Source organism: Pongo pygmaeus, chromosome 1 (genome assembly GCF_028885625.2).
Source record: "Pongo pygmaeus isolate AG05252 chromosome 1, NHGRI_mPonPyg2-v2.0_pri, whole genome shotgun sequence".
Classification (NCBI taxonomy): Eukaryota; Metazoa; Chordata; class Mammalia; order Primates; family Hominidae; genus Pongo; species Pongo pygmaeus.
Genome location: NC_072373.2, coordinates 168,437,923 through 168,450,107, shown reverse-complemented (window position 1 = coordinate 168,450,107; position 12,185 = coordinate 168,437,923). Strand labels below are relative to the sequence as shown.

The 12,185-nt window shown below is 39.8% G+C and overlaps 1 protein-coding gene across 9 annotated transcripts in view; it reads left to right on the top strand.

The window, feature by feature from the left end:
• Positions 1-12,185, top strand: part of PATJ (PATJ crumbs cell polarity complex component) — a 424,767-nt gene that overhangs the window by 132,396 nt on the left and 280,186 nt on the right. For all 9 annotated transcript variants that reach the window (XM_054484672.2, XM_054484719.2, XM_054484700.2 and 6 more), the window contains one exon: positions 7,607-7,730. In XM_054484672.2, the coding sequence (XP_054340647.1) occupies positions 7,607-7,730 (124 nt within the window). The remainder of the gene's footprint in view (positions 1-7,606; positions 7,731-12,185) is intronic.

Here is a 12,185-nt window from a genome sequence, read left to right as displayed (position 1 = left end):
AATGCCTTAACCATCTGGAAATGCAGCCCAGTAGGTCTCAGCCTCATTTTACCCAGCGCTATTCAAGATGGAGTTGCTCTGGTTCAAGCACCTCTGACATAACCACTTACTCTATTGTTTGTTAAAGTGTTCTTCAAGAGGCTTGTTTAAAACAACAGTCAGTGCTTACAATGTGAAGAATGCATATTCTGATTACTAAATCTATGTTAAATTTCCTAGCTTCCCTCTTTTTATTTCTCATTACTGATTCAGACATACTTGCTTGTTATTGCCATTTTCCTCCATAAAAAAAATTTTGTTTACCGAAATAAAAGGCAACCTGAAATATCAGTTTATTTTAATGTATACACTTTTAAGGCTATAGATGAAACAGTCAAATGTATATTTACAATATTTACTCTGGAAGTTTACTTAAACATTCGTATTTTAAAATCTGTAAAAAAATTTTTTTTTTTTTTTTTTTTTTTTTTTTTTGCCAATTCTCACGTAGGCTGTAAAGGTAACCTCTATGGGCTCCCCAAACCAGCATTGAGTAAGACTATTTCAGCCCGAATGTTTCTTGCCTAAACAGTATTTTATTTTCTTTGAATAATTATATGTGCTTTCTTAAGGTATTGGCTCTTTTCCTCCCTTCCACAGTGATGAACACTTATACCCACTGATCAGGATGGGCTTGAATATTTGCCCCCATTGTATTGCTGATGGACCCTTGTGATAATTTATCTAATAATATTATCTAATATTATAAGCTCTGAGAAGATTTTTAAAACACATTTAAATCCCTTACAAATATGTAATTCCCAATACTCTTCTAGAGGATGCCCTCCCAAAGGGTGAAGGAACATTACTATTTCTGTCTTGGTTGTAATATCCATTTGGGGCTATAGATGTCAGCTATATTTGTGGAGGGCAAATAGTACCTAACTACTTCAAACTTTATCTTTCTCTTCCACCCTCATACTTCATTTTAGCTGAAGAGTAAAAACACTAAAGGTCTATAGATCTGGTTTTGTTTTTAGTTATAGTAAAATACACACAACACACAATTTACCATTTTAATCATTTTTAGATATATAGTTTAGGCATTAAGTACATGTACATTTTGTGTAAACATGGCCTCCATGTCGCTACAGATCTTCTTATCATCCCACACTGAAACTCTACTCATTAAACAATAATCTGATCTTTCTCCTCTCTCTCTATCCTCTGCCAACCAACCACTGTTTTATTTTCTATCTCTAAGAATTTGACTATACTAAAGCAACTGAAAAAAGTGGAATGATACAATATTTTTCTTTTGTGTCTGGCTCTTTCACTTAGTGTAATGTCTTTAAGATGCATCCGTGTTGTAGAATATGTCAGAATTTCCTCCCTTTTTAAAGTTGAATAGGCCGGGCATGGTGGCTCATGCCTGTAATCCTAGCACTTTGGGAGGCCAAGGTGGGTGGATCACTTGAGGTCAGGAATTCCAGACCAGCCTGGCTAAGATGGTGAAACCCCATCTCTACTAAAAATAGAAAAATTAGCCAGACATGGTGGTGCATGCCTGTGGTTCCGGCTACTCAGGAGGCTGAGGCAGGAGAATCACTTCAAACTGGGAGGCAGAGGTTGCAGTGAACCGAGATTGTGCCACTGCACTCCAGCCTGGGCAACAGAGAGAGACTCCGTCTCAAAAAAAAAGTTGAATAAAATATTTCCTTATAGATATATGTCTCGGAGAAAAAACTTCTCCTCTACCCTCTATTTTGTGCCTGGGAGAGTGCAAATTAAACTGACAGAAGGCATTAACAGGAGAATAAAGGTTTATTTATACACATATGAATGCAACAAAAGAAGCAGCAAGCTCACTAAGTGATTAAAGTTAGAGCTTACATATGTAACTTATGGGGAAAGGGAGGACAGAAAAAGCTTCTATGAGAAGAACAACTAGGTTTGTTTAGGAAAGACAAATGGGTTTTTAGGAGAACAAATGGAGATAACATTTTTTATTATGTTGATAATTTTTTTATGTTGATAATTTTTTAAATGCAGCGCCACTGATCCTTCTGTTTACTTATTGCCATTCCTCAAGAGGGCATTTATAGTAGGCTTACTCTCAATCTTCCTGGGGGTCGACCCACTTCAAGAGGGAGTGTTTGATAGCCTCATTTCCTAGAACTTGCTGCTTAGTCACATAAGGGAAGCTCTGAGAAGGCTTTTTTCTGCATCTGTTAAATCTAAAATATCTTTAGTTTATAATAATCTTCATACTGAAGCCGGATAGCCCCCTGACCCCTTTGTGGGACTTGCGACAGAGGTGCCCCGTTTACTCAGCCCACCGCTTTCCTCGAGGGAGGGAGTGTGTGAGCGAACAAGGTGGGAACTGGAGTACATGCATGCTGGAACCAGCTGACTGCTTTGGCGCTGGCAAGGGTTAACTCCACTCACTCAGACCTGCAGCGTTCACCCCTCATGGGAGGGGAGCGCTCAAGTGAGCAGGTGCAGGAGCCCGGGCAAGCGCTTTTGGGTACTGGCAGGAGCAAATACTGTGCAGGCCCAGTGGCAGCATCTAGGGGAGGTGCCTGCGACCCCCGAAGCCCCAAAGGGCGTGTTACAGTGATCTTTTAGCTCTGCAATCTGCAAACGGCTTAAGTGTTAACAGTTCAGTGGGCCCTCTGCCTTTTCATGTGAGACGGCTGCCCTCTGCCAGCGAGGGCAAAGGGCCAGTGTGACAACCTTTTGTATCCACTCTTGTGGCTCCTGAGCTCTTTCTGGTATCCAGGAAAAATGAGGCTGCACGAACTAATTGAAGGATGGTAAATGAGGGGATTTTATTGCCAATAAAGTGGCTCTCAGTGGGAAGGGGAGCTGTAAAGGAGATGGGGAGGTGGGTAGGTAATCTTCCCCAGAAGTCCAGCCATCTCCGGCTGGATTCTTCTCCAAAGTTTCACCGTCAAGCTGTCCCTCTAAAGTCAAGCCACTTCTCTCTGATGTCCACCTGTGGTCCCTGACATCCAGCTGCTTCTCCTCTCTGCCAGCTGAGTTTAGGGTCTTTATAGGCACAGGATGGGGTGGGGCAAAGGCATGGGTGGTTTAGGAAAAGGTAACATTTGAGCAGGAAAACAGGGATAGAAGTTCTCAGTTTGGGCCATGGTTTTAGGCTTGAGGGTGGGGTTTTGTCAGAGACCTGCCCTTAAATTTCTCTGCCTCCTGTCACTATCAATACCAACTCTGAGGTTCCTATAGGTCCCCACCATATATACCACATTTTGTTTTTCCATTCATCTGTTGATGGATATTTAGGTTGTTTCTACCTTTGGCCATTGCGAATAATGCTGTTATGAATGTTGGTATATAAATATCTGTTGAAATCCCTGCTTTCAGTTCTTTTTAGTATATACTCAGCAGTGGAATTGCTGGATCATATGCTAATTCTATATTTAATTTTTGGGGAGCTATACTGTTTTCTACAACAAGCAGCTGCACCAGTTTATATTTCCATTAGCAAAGCACAAGGTTTCAAACTTCTCCACAGGCTCTCCAACACTTGTTTGTTGGCTTTTTGTTTGCTTCTTAGGAGTATAAAGTGCTATCTTATGTTTTGTTTTGCATTACCCTAACAATTAGTGATATTGAGCATCCTTTCATGTGTTTATTTGGCCATCTTTATGTATTCTTTAGAGAAATATCTGTTCAAGTCCTTTGTCCATTTTTTAAAGATTTGTTTTTTGGTTTTTTTTGTTGTTGTTGTTTTTTGTTTTTGCCTGAGGGTTATTTACCTAAGAATAATTCTATGTTCTTATTTTCTTCTCTTTTTAGAAAAAAAATCTTTTCTATTAAAAAAAAAACCAGAAAAAAGAAATTCATGTTTATTTAATTTATTTTTTATTTTTTTTGAGATGGAGTTTCGCTCTTGTTGCCCAGGCTGAAGTGCAATGGTGCAATCTTGGCTCACCACAACCTCTGCCACCCAGGTTCAAGCAATTCTCCTGCCTCAGCCTCCTAAGTAGGTGGGATTACAGGCATGCGCCACCATGCCTGGATAATTTTTGGTATATATATATATATTTTTTTAATTTTTTATTTTTTATTTTTTTTGAGATGGAATCTTGCTCTGTCACCCAAGCTGGAGTGCAGTGGTATGATCTCGGCTCACTGCCACCTCTGTCTCCTGGGTTCAAGCAATTCTCCTACCTCAGCCTTCCGAGTAGCTGGTATTACAGGCACCCACCACCACGCCCAGCTAATTTTTGCATTTTTTAGTAGAGACGGGGTTTCACCACATTGGCCAGGCTGGTCTTGAACTCCCAACCTCAAGTGATCCACCCACCTCGGCCTCCCAAAGTGCTGGGATTACAGGCTTGAGCCACTGCTCCCAGCCAGAAATTCATATTTATAAAGATCTCACCTATCATACCTAATGTATTGAAATCCCAGATTTGGATATCAATTCTCTTCTTCTTCATTTACTATTAACAGAATTACCATTAACTTTGTTTAAAAAGTCCAAATGGCCCCAAATTACAACCTTCTTCTTTTTAACTGCTCAGTTCCTTCCAAATCCTCACTCTTTTCTGTAAGAAGTTCTTGCTTATTTTATTCTAGGCAACTATGTAGTTAGATCCCCTTTCTTACTCCTATTTAATATTTGAGTTGAATTCTATGTTCCTTAGGCTCCATTAGGTATCTGATATAGTTACATACTTACCTGAGGCGAGCAAAAATCACCTGGTGACCATCAAGCAGACCATCTGGAGGCAAAACTCCTTATCTGAGGAATTTAGATGTATAATGAAGAGAGCAAAGATCACCTGGTGGTCATCAAGCAGGCCATCCAGAGGCAAAACTCCTTATCTGAGGAATTTAGAAGCAATTAGACTTCCCTGTTATCTAAAGCCAGCATCTGGTTACCAGGCTGCTTTCCCAAAAATTTATAAGTAGCTAGAATTTCTATATATCTCCTGAATGCATGCATATGGAAACTCATTGTGCAGCCTTTGCTGACATCAAGGCACCAACATGTCTACAAATGTAATCATCTATCATGACCTGCAAAACTAACAGGGTCTAAATTACCCTTAAGCTCCTGCTTTAAGGTCTGTAAATACCTTTAAGGAAAATCCATGGAGGCCCACTCAGTCCTCTCTTACTGAAGCGCCCCGCTGCAGTGTTCTTTCTGTCTAATAAAACTTGACTTTTCAAGCCTGTGCTGTTGTCAGTAAATTCTCCTTACTACCTGCCTGCCAATCACTTTCTGTTGCTGGGGCTCTGCCACCTTGCCCAGCATTACCAAATTCATAATCTACTTTGGAAAGCTGAAAGTATTTTGTATACCAGCTTATGAATGATCCTTATCATTGAAGTCTGACTACTTTACAGAAAAAGTAGACCATTTTCAAAACTAAATTCACATTTTGTTTTGAACAACCAAAATTCCAGCAATAAAGAATAACGTAGTGTTGTTCACCTTAAATGAATTATGGTACATCCCTAAGGTGGCTATAAAATAGTCATTTAAATTTGTACTGATAAAATTTCTTATTTTTATTATTTATTTATTTATAGAGACAGGGTCTCACTCTTTTGCCCAGGCTGGAGTGTCATGATCACAGCTCACTGCAGCCTCACCCTCCCAGGCTCAGGCTATCCTCCCACCTCAGCCTCTTGAGCAGCTGGGACTGCAGGCACACATCACCATGCCTGGCTAATTTTTGTAATTTTTTTGTAGAGGTGGGGTTTCACCATGTTGACCGGTTCGTCTCAAACTCCTGGCCTCAAGTGATCTACCCATTTCGGCCTCCCAAAGTGGTGGGATTACAGGCATGAGCCACTGCACCTGGCCATAAAATTATTTCAAATATAAAAAGATACTTAAAGTGAAAATATGATGTTTTCTATCTTAGTCTGTTTGGCCTGCTATAGCAAGATACCATTAACTGGGTAGCTTATAAACAAAACAAATTTAATTCTCACAGTTATGAAGGCTGGGAAGTCCAAGATGAAAGTGTCCACACATTTGGTGTCTGGTGATGTCAGAGGAAGGAGGCAGACAAAGGCCTAGGCAGATTGGGAAGGGTCCCTGGAGAATCTCTGACCTACCCCACAAGTGTTTACACCAGATGTTTTGTACAGATAAGGCAACCTGCACAGGAAGTTTGCCTAGGCATGCCCGCAGCAGGCTGGAGACCCATGCACTGGGGGGAATGGGGTGGAGCCACCAGGAATTTGTGTCTTATGCAGGGGAGGAGCCTGGCCTCTTCAGCTGGTGTGTGGTGGCCCAGGTATTCAATTTGGGATGTGAAAACCTGCTTGCAGGACCCCCTCTCTTTGCTGAGAGCTTTCTTTTTGCTTAAAAATTCCATCCTCCTCACTCTTCAATGTGTCCGTGTGCCTAATTCTTCCTGATCGTGAGACAAGAACCCAGATTAGCTGAGTTAAGGAGCAAAAAATTCTGCATCAGTGAGGGCCCCCTTTCTGGTTCGTAAATGTCATCCTTCAGCTGTGTTCTCACAGGGTGGAAGAGTGGAATGAGCTCCCTTGGGCCTATTTTATTTATTTATTCATTTATTTATTTATTTATTTATTTATTTATTTATTTATTTTTGAGACAGTGCCTCTCTCTCTGTCACTCAGGCTGGAGTGCAATGGCCTGTTCTCAGCTCACTGCAACGTCTGCCTCCCAGATTCAAGCGATTCTCCTCAGCCTCCCAAGTAGCTGGGATTACAGCCATGCACCATCATGCCTGGCTAATTTTTGTATTTTTAGTAGAGACAGGGTTTCCCCATGTTGGCTGGGCTGGTCTCAAATGCCTAGTTCAAGTGATCCACCTGCCTCGGCCTCCCAAAGCATTGGGATTACAGGTGCGAGCCACCGCACCTGGCCCCTTGGGCCTATTTTATAAAGGCACTACTAATCCCATTCACCAGGGCTCTGCCCTCATAACTCTATCACCCCACAAAAGTCCCCACTTCTAAATATCTTCACCTTAGGGGTTAGGATTTTAACATATGAATTTGCAGGGTCAGGGGAACATAAATATTTTAGCATTCTGGAAGATTGTGACTTTGGAAAGCCATAAAAAACATGTATATAAAAGCAAGATGGGAGGAAAATGCAGTTAAGTTATCGATAGCACTTATCTGTAGGTTTTAGGTTTTAGGTTTGGGTAACTAGGTATTCACCAGGCAGATAAGAGTGCTAACAAACGCTTATAGATATGAACATTTTTCACATATTTTGGAGTCAGCAAGGAAGCTATTTATTTGTAGATATCAGAGCAACACAATCCAGGAGGCTGTGTGTATCAACAATTGACCTTGCTTGACTTGATAGATCTTTTATTCCTCTACCTTGGTAAATGTTTATTTAAATCCACTTATTAATGCTTATAAAACAGTTTTTTTGGTTAAAAATCTAAGTTTTGGAATAAACAGATTTTACTAGCCTATACTCTTGCAGATTTTGTTACCAGCATTTGTTACTGCTTACCACAGTATAAACCGTTACTTGAGAATGCCTGTTTGCAAGGCCAATTTTCCACTATCATTATTACTTGGCTTGATCAACTGTACAGTAATACTTTTTTTCATAAAGTACTAATGCATTTCTATTTTTCTTCCTCTCAAGATGAAAGAAAATTTTGTCATAGAGTCCTTACCATCTGTACCATCAACTGAAGGAAACAGTCAACAAGGCAGATTTGATGACCTGGAAAATCTTAATTCATTAGCAAAAACTAGTCTGGATTTAGGTTTGTGACTTTTGTTTCTCATAAACACAAATTACATTATTTTGCAAGCTTTCAGTTTTATGTTTGTATACATGAATTTCACCATCATATTTTTATTCATTATGATGTTTTGAATTTACGTCTGCTTAATAATTAATCTGCTTCAGAATTACCTGAAAGAATAAACATGCCTCAGATTTCAACTTAGAGTTTTCAGATTCTGCTTTTTGAGAGGGCTACATTTTCTCTGCCTCATGTTGTATTTTATTAGCAGTATGGATTGAAACTCAGACTAGAACCTTACGCCAAATCTGAAATAAGTCTCTACTAATATATATTAAAATCTCTGATGCTCTTAAGTAATATTGCTAGCTCATTTAATGGGACTGTTAAATATTAATACAGAGAGCATATTTTAAACATTTATGAAACATTTTTATAGCCATATATTACAGTCAATTTTAGTACATTAGTAGCTTAGTTTCCATTAAAGAATTCTAAAAGTATAGTGCCTCTCCTTGCTGCCCCTCAATATCAATTCTTATATATGTTTGAAAAGTTGACTTTAAAAAAGAATTTTTCTTCATCTAACACTAAAATATTGAATGTCATTATAAAATTGACATCCCTAGGGAGATTGTGAAATGCTTTCATAGCACTGGGATTTATAGAGCCATTGTTGAGGATTTATGCTGTCCTTCACTTGTTATGACTACTTATAAGTAGTCTCTGTGTTGTACAGTAATATGTTGTAAGGGGAGAGAGGGCTATAGAAAGTGATGTAACAGTTTTATATGAGATTAGGATTCTATTAAGCAAATTCTAAAAAATGGAATACTTAAGGGTAAAAGTTGAAGGCGTCTCTGAGATGATAGCATACAGTTTCCTGTGGGTCAAAACAGAGCATGGAAAAAAAAAGACAGAATACGAATACTTAATTTTAAATATCTAAGATTAGATGAATCTACCCAAGTTTTCAAGATCATGACTAGGAGAAAAATGGGACTTCCCAAAATAAAACTCTCCAGGTATATTGCTTTCTAAAATTCACCACATTTCTTATAGTTCTCTATTAAATAGTTGGAGAAGATTTATAGCACAAATGTTTGAGTAAATGAATAAATAGACCATATCTGTTTCATTACTATTAATACTATAGCAAACTTAGCACCATTTTGGACCAGATGAGTCTTTTGGTGGGGGTGGGGTACCCTGTGCATTGTAGGATGCTTAGCAGCATCCCTGTCTTCTAATCGTAGATGCCAGTGGCACACCCTCTCCCAGTCATGATGAAAATCAAAATGTCTCCAGATGTTGCCAAATGTATACTGTATAAACCACTGGCTTATACTGTCAAGATCAAAAGAAATAGACTAGCTATATGGGCTGGTGTTTGGGTGGAGGACCAGTGGAATAAGAGGCAATCTTAGATTTATCTACAGAACAATGAATTTAGAAATCATTGTTGAGAACCCTGTGTAAAGGGATATTCTTGACCTTTTGGTTAATCCAAAATTATGTATCTTTAAAAAGCATATACTCTTCATGGGTTATAAAACTAAACATTTAAATTTACATAATTAATAATGTAATTATTGGCATTATTGCATAGAGTAATACACTTAATGTTACAAGATTTTGGAAGATTTCAGACAGAAGGTAGTTCTGTTTCCCAGTCTTTGCTCGAAGACTGGGTTGTGCCATTTGCAAATCCAAGATGATTTTGTGTTATTGTCAAGACTCAGTGCACATGCTTACTTGCAGGCCTGTCTCTTACTACACACTAAGCTTCAGGAGGGTGAGGACTATATCTGATTATATTGGCATAGTAGGTGCTCAAGAAATATTTATTGAATGAGGAAATGATGTACTGCTCACATGGTTATTCAACAGCATATCAGTTCATTACTTCTTTTTTCTTCAGTTGCTAAGTTGTATAGTAACCTGATCTCTTCTCTACTTTGGATTCTCCTTGCCTTTATTTTGTTATTCCATTCTTGCATCTCACCAAATGTAGACCTTTAGAAAATTTCCCCCATTCCTCTCCTATAAGCATTGACTTCTGATATGTTTTGGCTCTGTGTCCCCACTCAAATCTCATATTGAATCATAATTCCCAGTATTGGGGAAGGGACTTGGTAGGAGGTGATTGTGTTATGAGAGCAGATTTCCCCCATCTGTTCTCATGATAGTGAGTGAATTTTCAAGAGATCTGATGGTTTAAAAATGTGTGACACTTCCCCCTTTGCGCATGCTCTCTCTCTCTCCTACTGCCATGTGAAGACATGCGTGCTTCCCCTTCACCTTTCTGCCATGATTGTAAGTTTCCTGAGGCCTTCCTAGCCATGCCTCTTGTACAGCCTGTGGAACTGTGAGTCAATTAAACATGTTTTCTTTATAAATTACCCAGTCTCCGGTAGTTCTTTATGGCAGTGTGAGAATGGATTAATACAACTTAAATCCTAGAACATTTATTTTTTAAAAATTTCCCTGTTTTTCTAACCTCTGTACCCCTGTTATGACCATTACCTGACTACAGAGGCCCTACAGGACTCAATCTTTTTCATGGGCTCTTGGGTTTCTCTGTGCACTTGGTGGATGAATCTGTAAAGTGTAACTGTGTGAAGCGCTGTGACAGGTGAGAAATGTGTGCCTGTGCACTGACAGGGTCCATGGAGGAGGCAGTGGGGCAGAGGGCACAGGTAGCCTTTGTGTGGAGCAATTCATGAAGTTTTAAACTGCACCAACCTATGCAACTTAGTGGTGTAGTTTAACAGACTGCTTTTTCCAGTGTAGCTGGATGGGACATAGCTCTGTAACTAGAACCAGTTTCCTGTTCTGAAAACTCTGGTTTTAGGCCATTACTGCCTGAGCGCCAGTCCTGCCCTGGTCCTTTCTCCTCAGTGTGGGGGAGGCAGACATCAGCAAAGCTGGAGCAGTGGGGCAGTGCTTTGATTGTCATGTGGGAATGGAGGCCCTCATGGATGGGAGCAAAGGGGAGTATGGGGATGGGGGAAAGGTAACTGAGACTTCCTTTAATCCCACCTGAGCATGACAGTATTTTCACCCCATATCTGCAACATTGCCAGCTGATTGGACCCTGATTCCAAAGTTTCTAGATGAAATAAAAAGCAGAAGTGGTAGTGAGTTTACCAGAAAATGTGTTCAAGATGAATGCATGGAAAGAGTTTCGGTGATGATTATAGGAAAAGTTTTAGGCTGGGTGTGGTGGCTCATACCTGCAATTCTAGCACTTTGGGAGGCCAAGGCAGGAGGATCACTTGAGTCTAGGAGTTTGAGACCAGCCTGGGCAACATAGGGAGACCCCATCTCTATTAAAAAAAAAAAAAAGTTTTAAAAGAGTATCTACATTGCTTAGTCAGAGGTCATTTATGATTTTCTACTAAGGCAAGTACCCCAGATATACTATGAACTTAACGGATTTTTTTTTTTTTTTTTGAGACGGAATCTCGTTCTGTCACCCATGCTGGAGTGCAGTGGCACAATCTCGGCTCACTGCAACCTCCTCCTCCCAGGTTCAAGTGATTCTCCTGCCTCAGCCTCCCAAGTAGCTGGGATTACAGGCGTGCGCCACCACGCCCGGCTAATTTTTTTGTATTTTTAGTAGAGACGGGGTTTCACCATGTTGGCAAGGCTGGTCTTGAACTCCTGAGCTCGTGATCCGCCCACCTTGGCCTCCCAAAGTGTTGGGATTACAGGCATGAGCCACCGCGCCTGGCCAGATTTATGGATTTAAGGAAGACATTTGATGCACAATTCATCATATTCTTATAAACATGATAAAAACAATTGGCTGATAATTTATAATGAATTACTGGGATATATCCTATGAATGATTAATGGGTTTATGCCTGCATAGGTACAGGTCTCTAACATAGGCCATAGGACTCTATGCGCAAGTTGCCTTGATTATTCTTTTTCTCGGGAAATGGGGTAATGGCACAGATGGCATATTGGATAAATTCACACATTCCAGGAAATTGGGAAGGATTGTCAGTATGTTGGATGACAGAGCTAAGATCCAAAGTGACCCTGACGATCTAGAATGAAGGCCTCCATCAAATAAGATAAAATATTTAAAAAGAAGAAAAGTTTGAAGCTGTGCTGTTTGGACCCAAAACCTAACTGCCCACTTCTAAGATGGGAGAGATGTTTGTAATTTGGTTTTCCTATCATTGCAGAGTTCTCTGGTATGGTGAGAAGAACAAATAAGGCTCACAGGACTTAGGGTTTTAGAATTTTTCCTTTTTTTTTTTTTTTTTTTTTTGGAGCCCAACTACTTCTGGGTCCCATTCTTTTGCTTGGTATATTGCTAAGCAACAGTGCTTTTTGTAGTGGCAAATCAAAATATTGGTAAAATTCCATCTTTTTCATCACGCCTCCTCCTTATGCTGTTCCTCCTACCTAGAATGGTATTGCAGATTTTTATGGGACTGATTCCCTATCACCATCCAG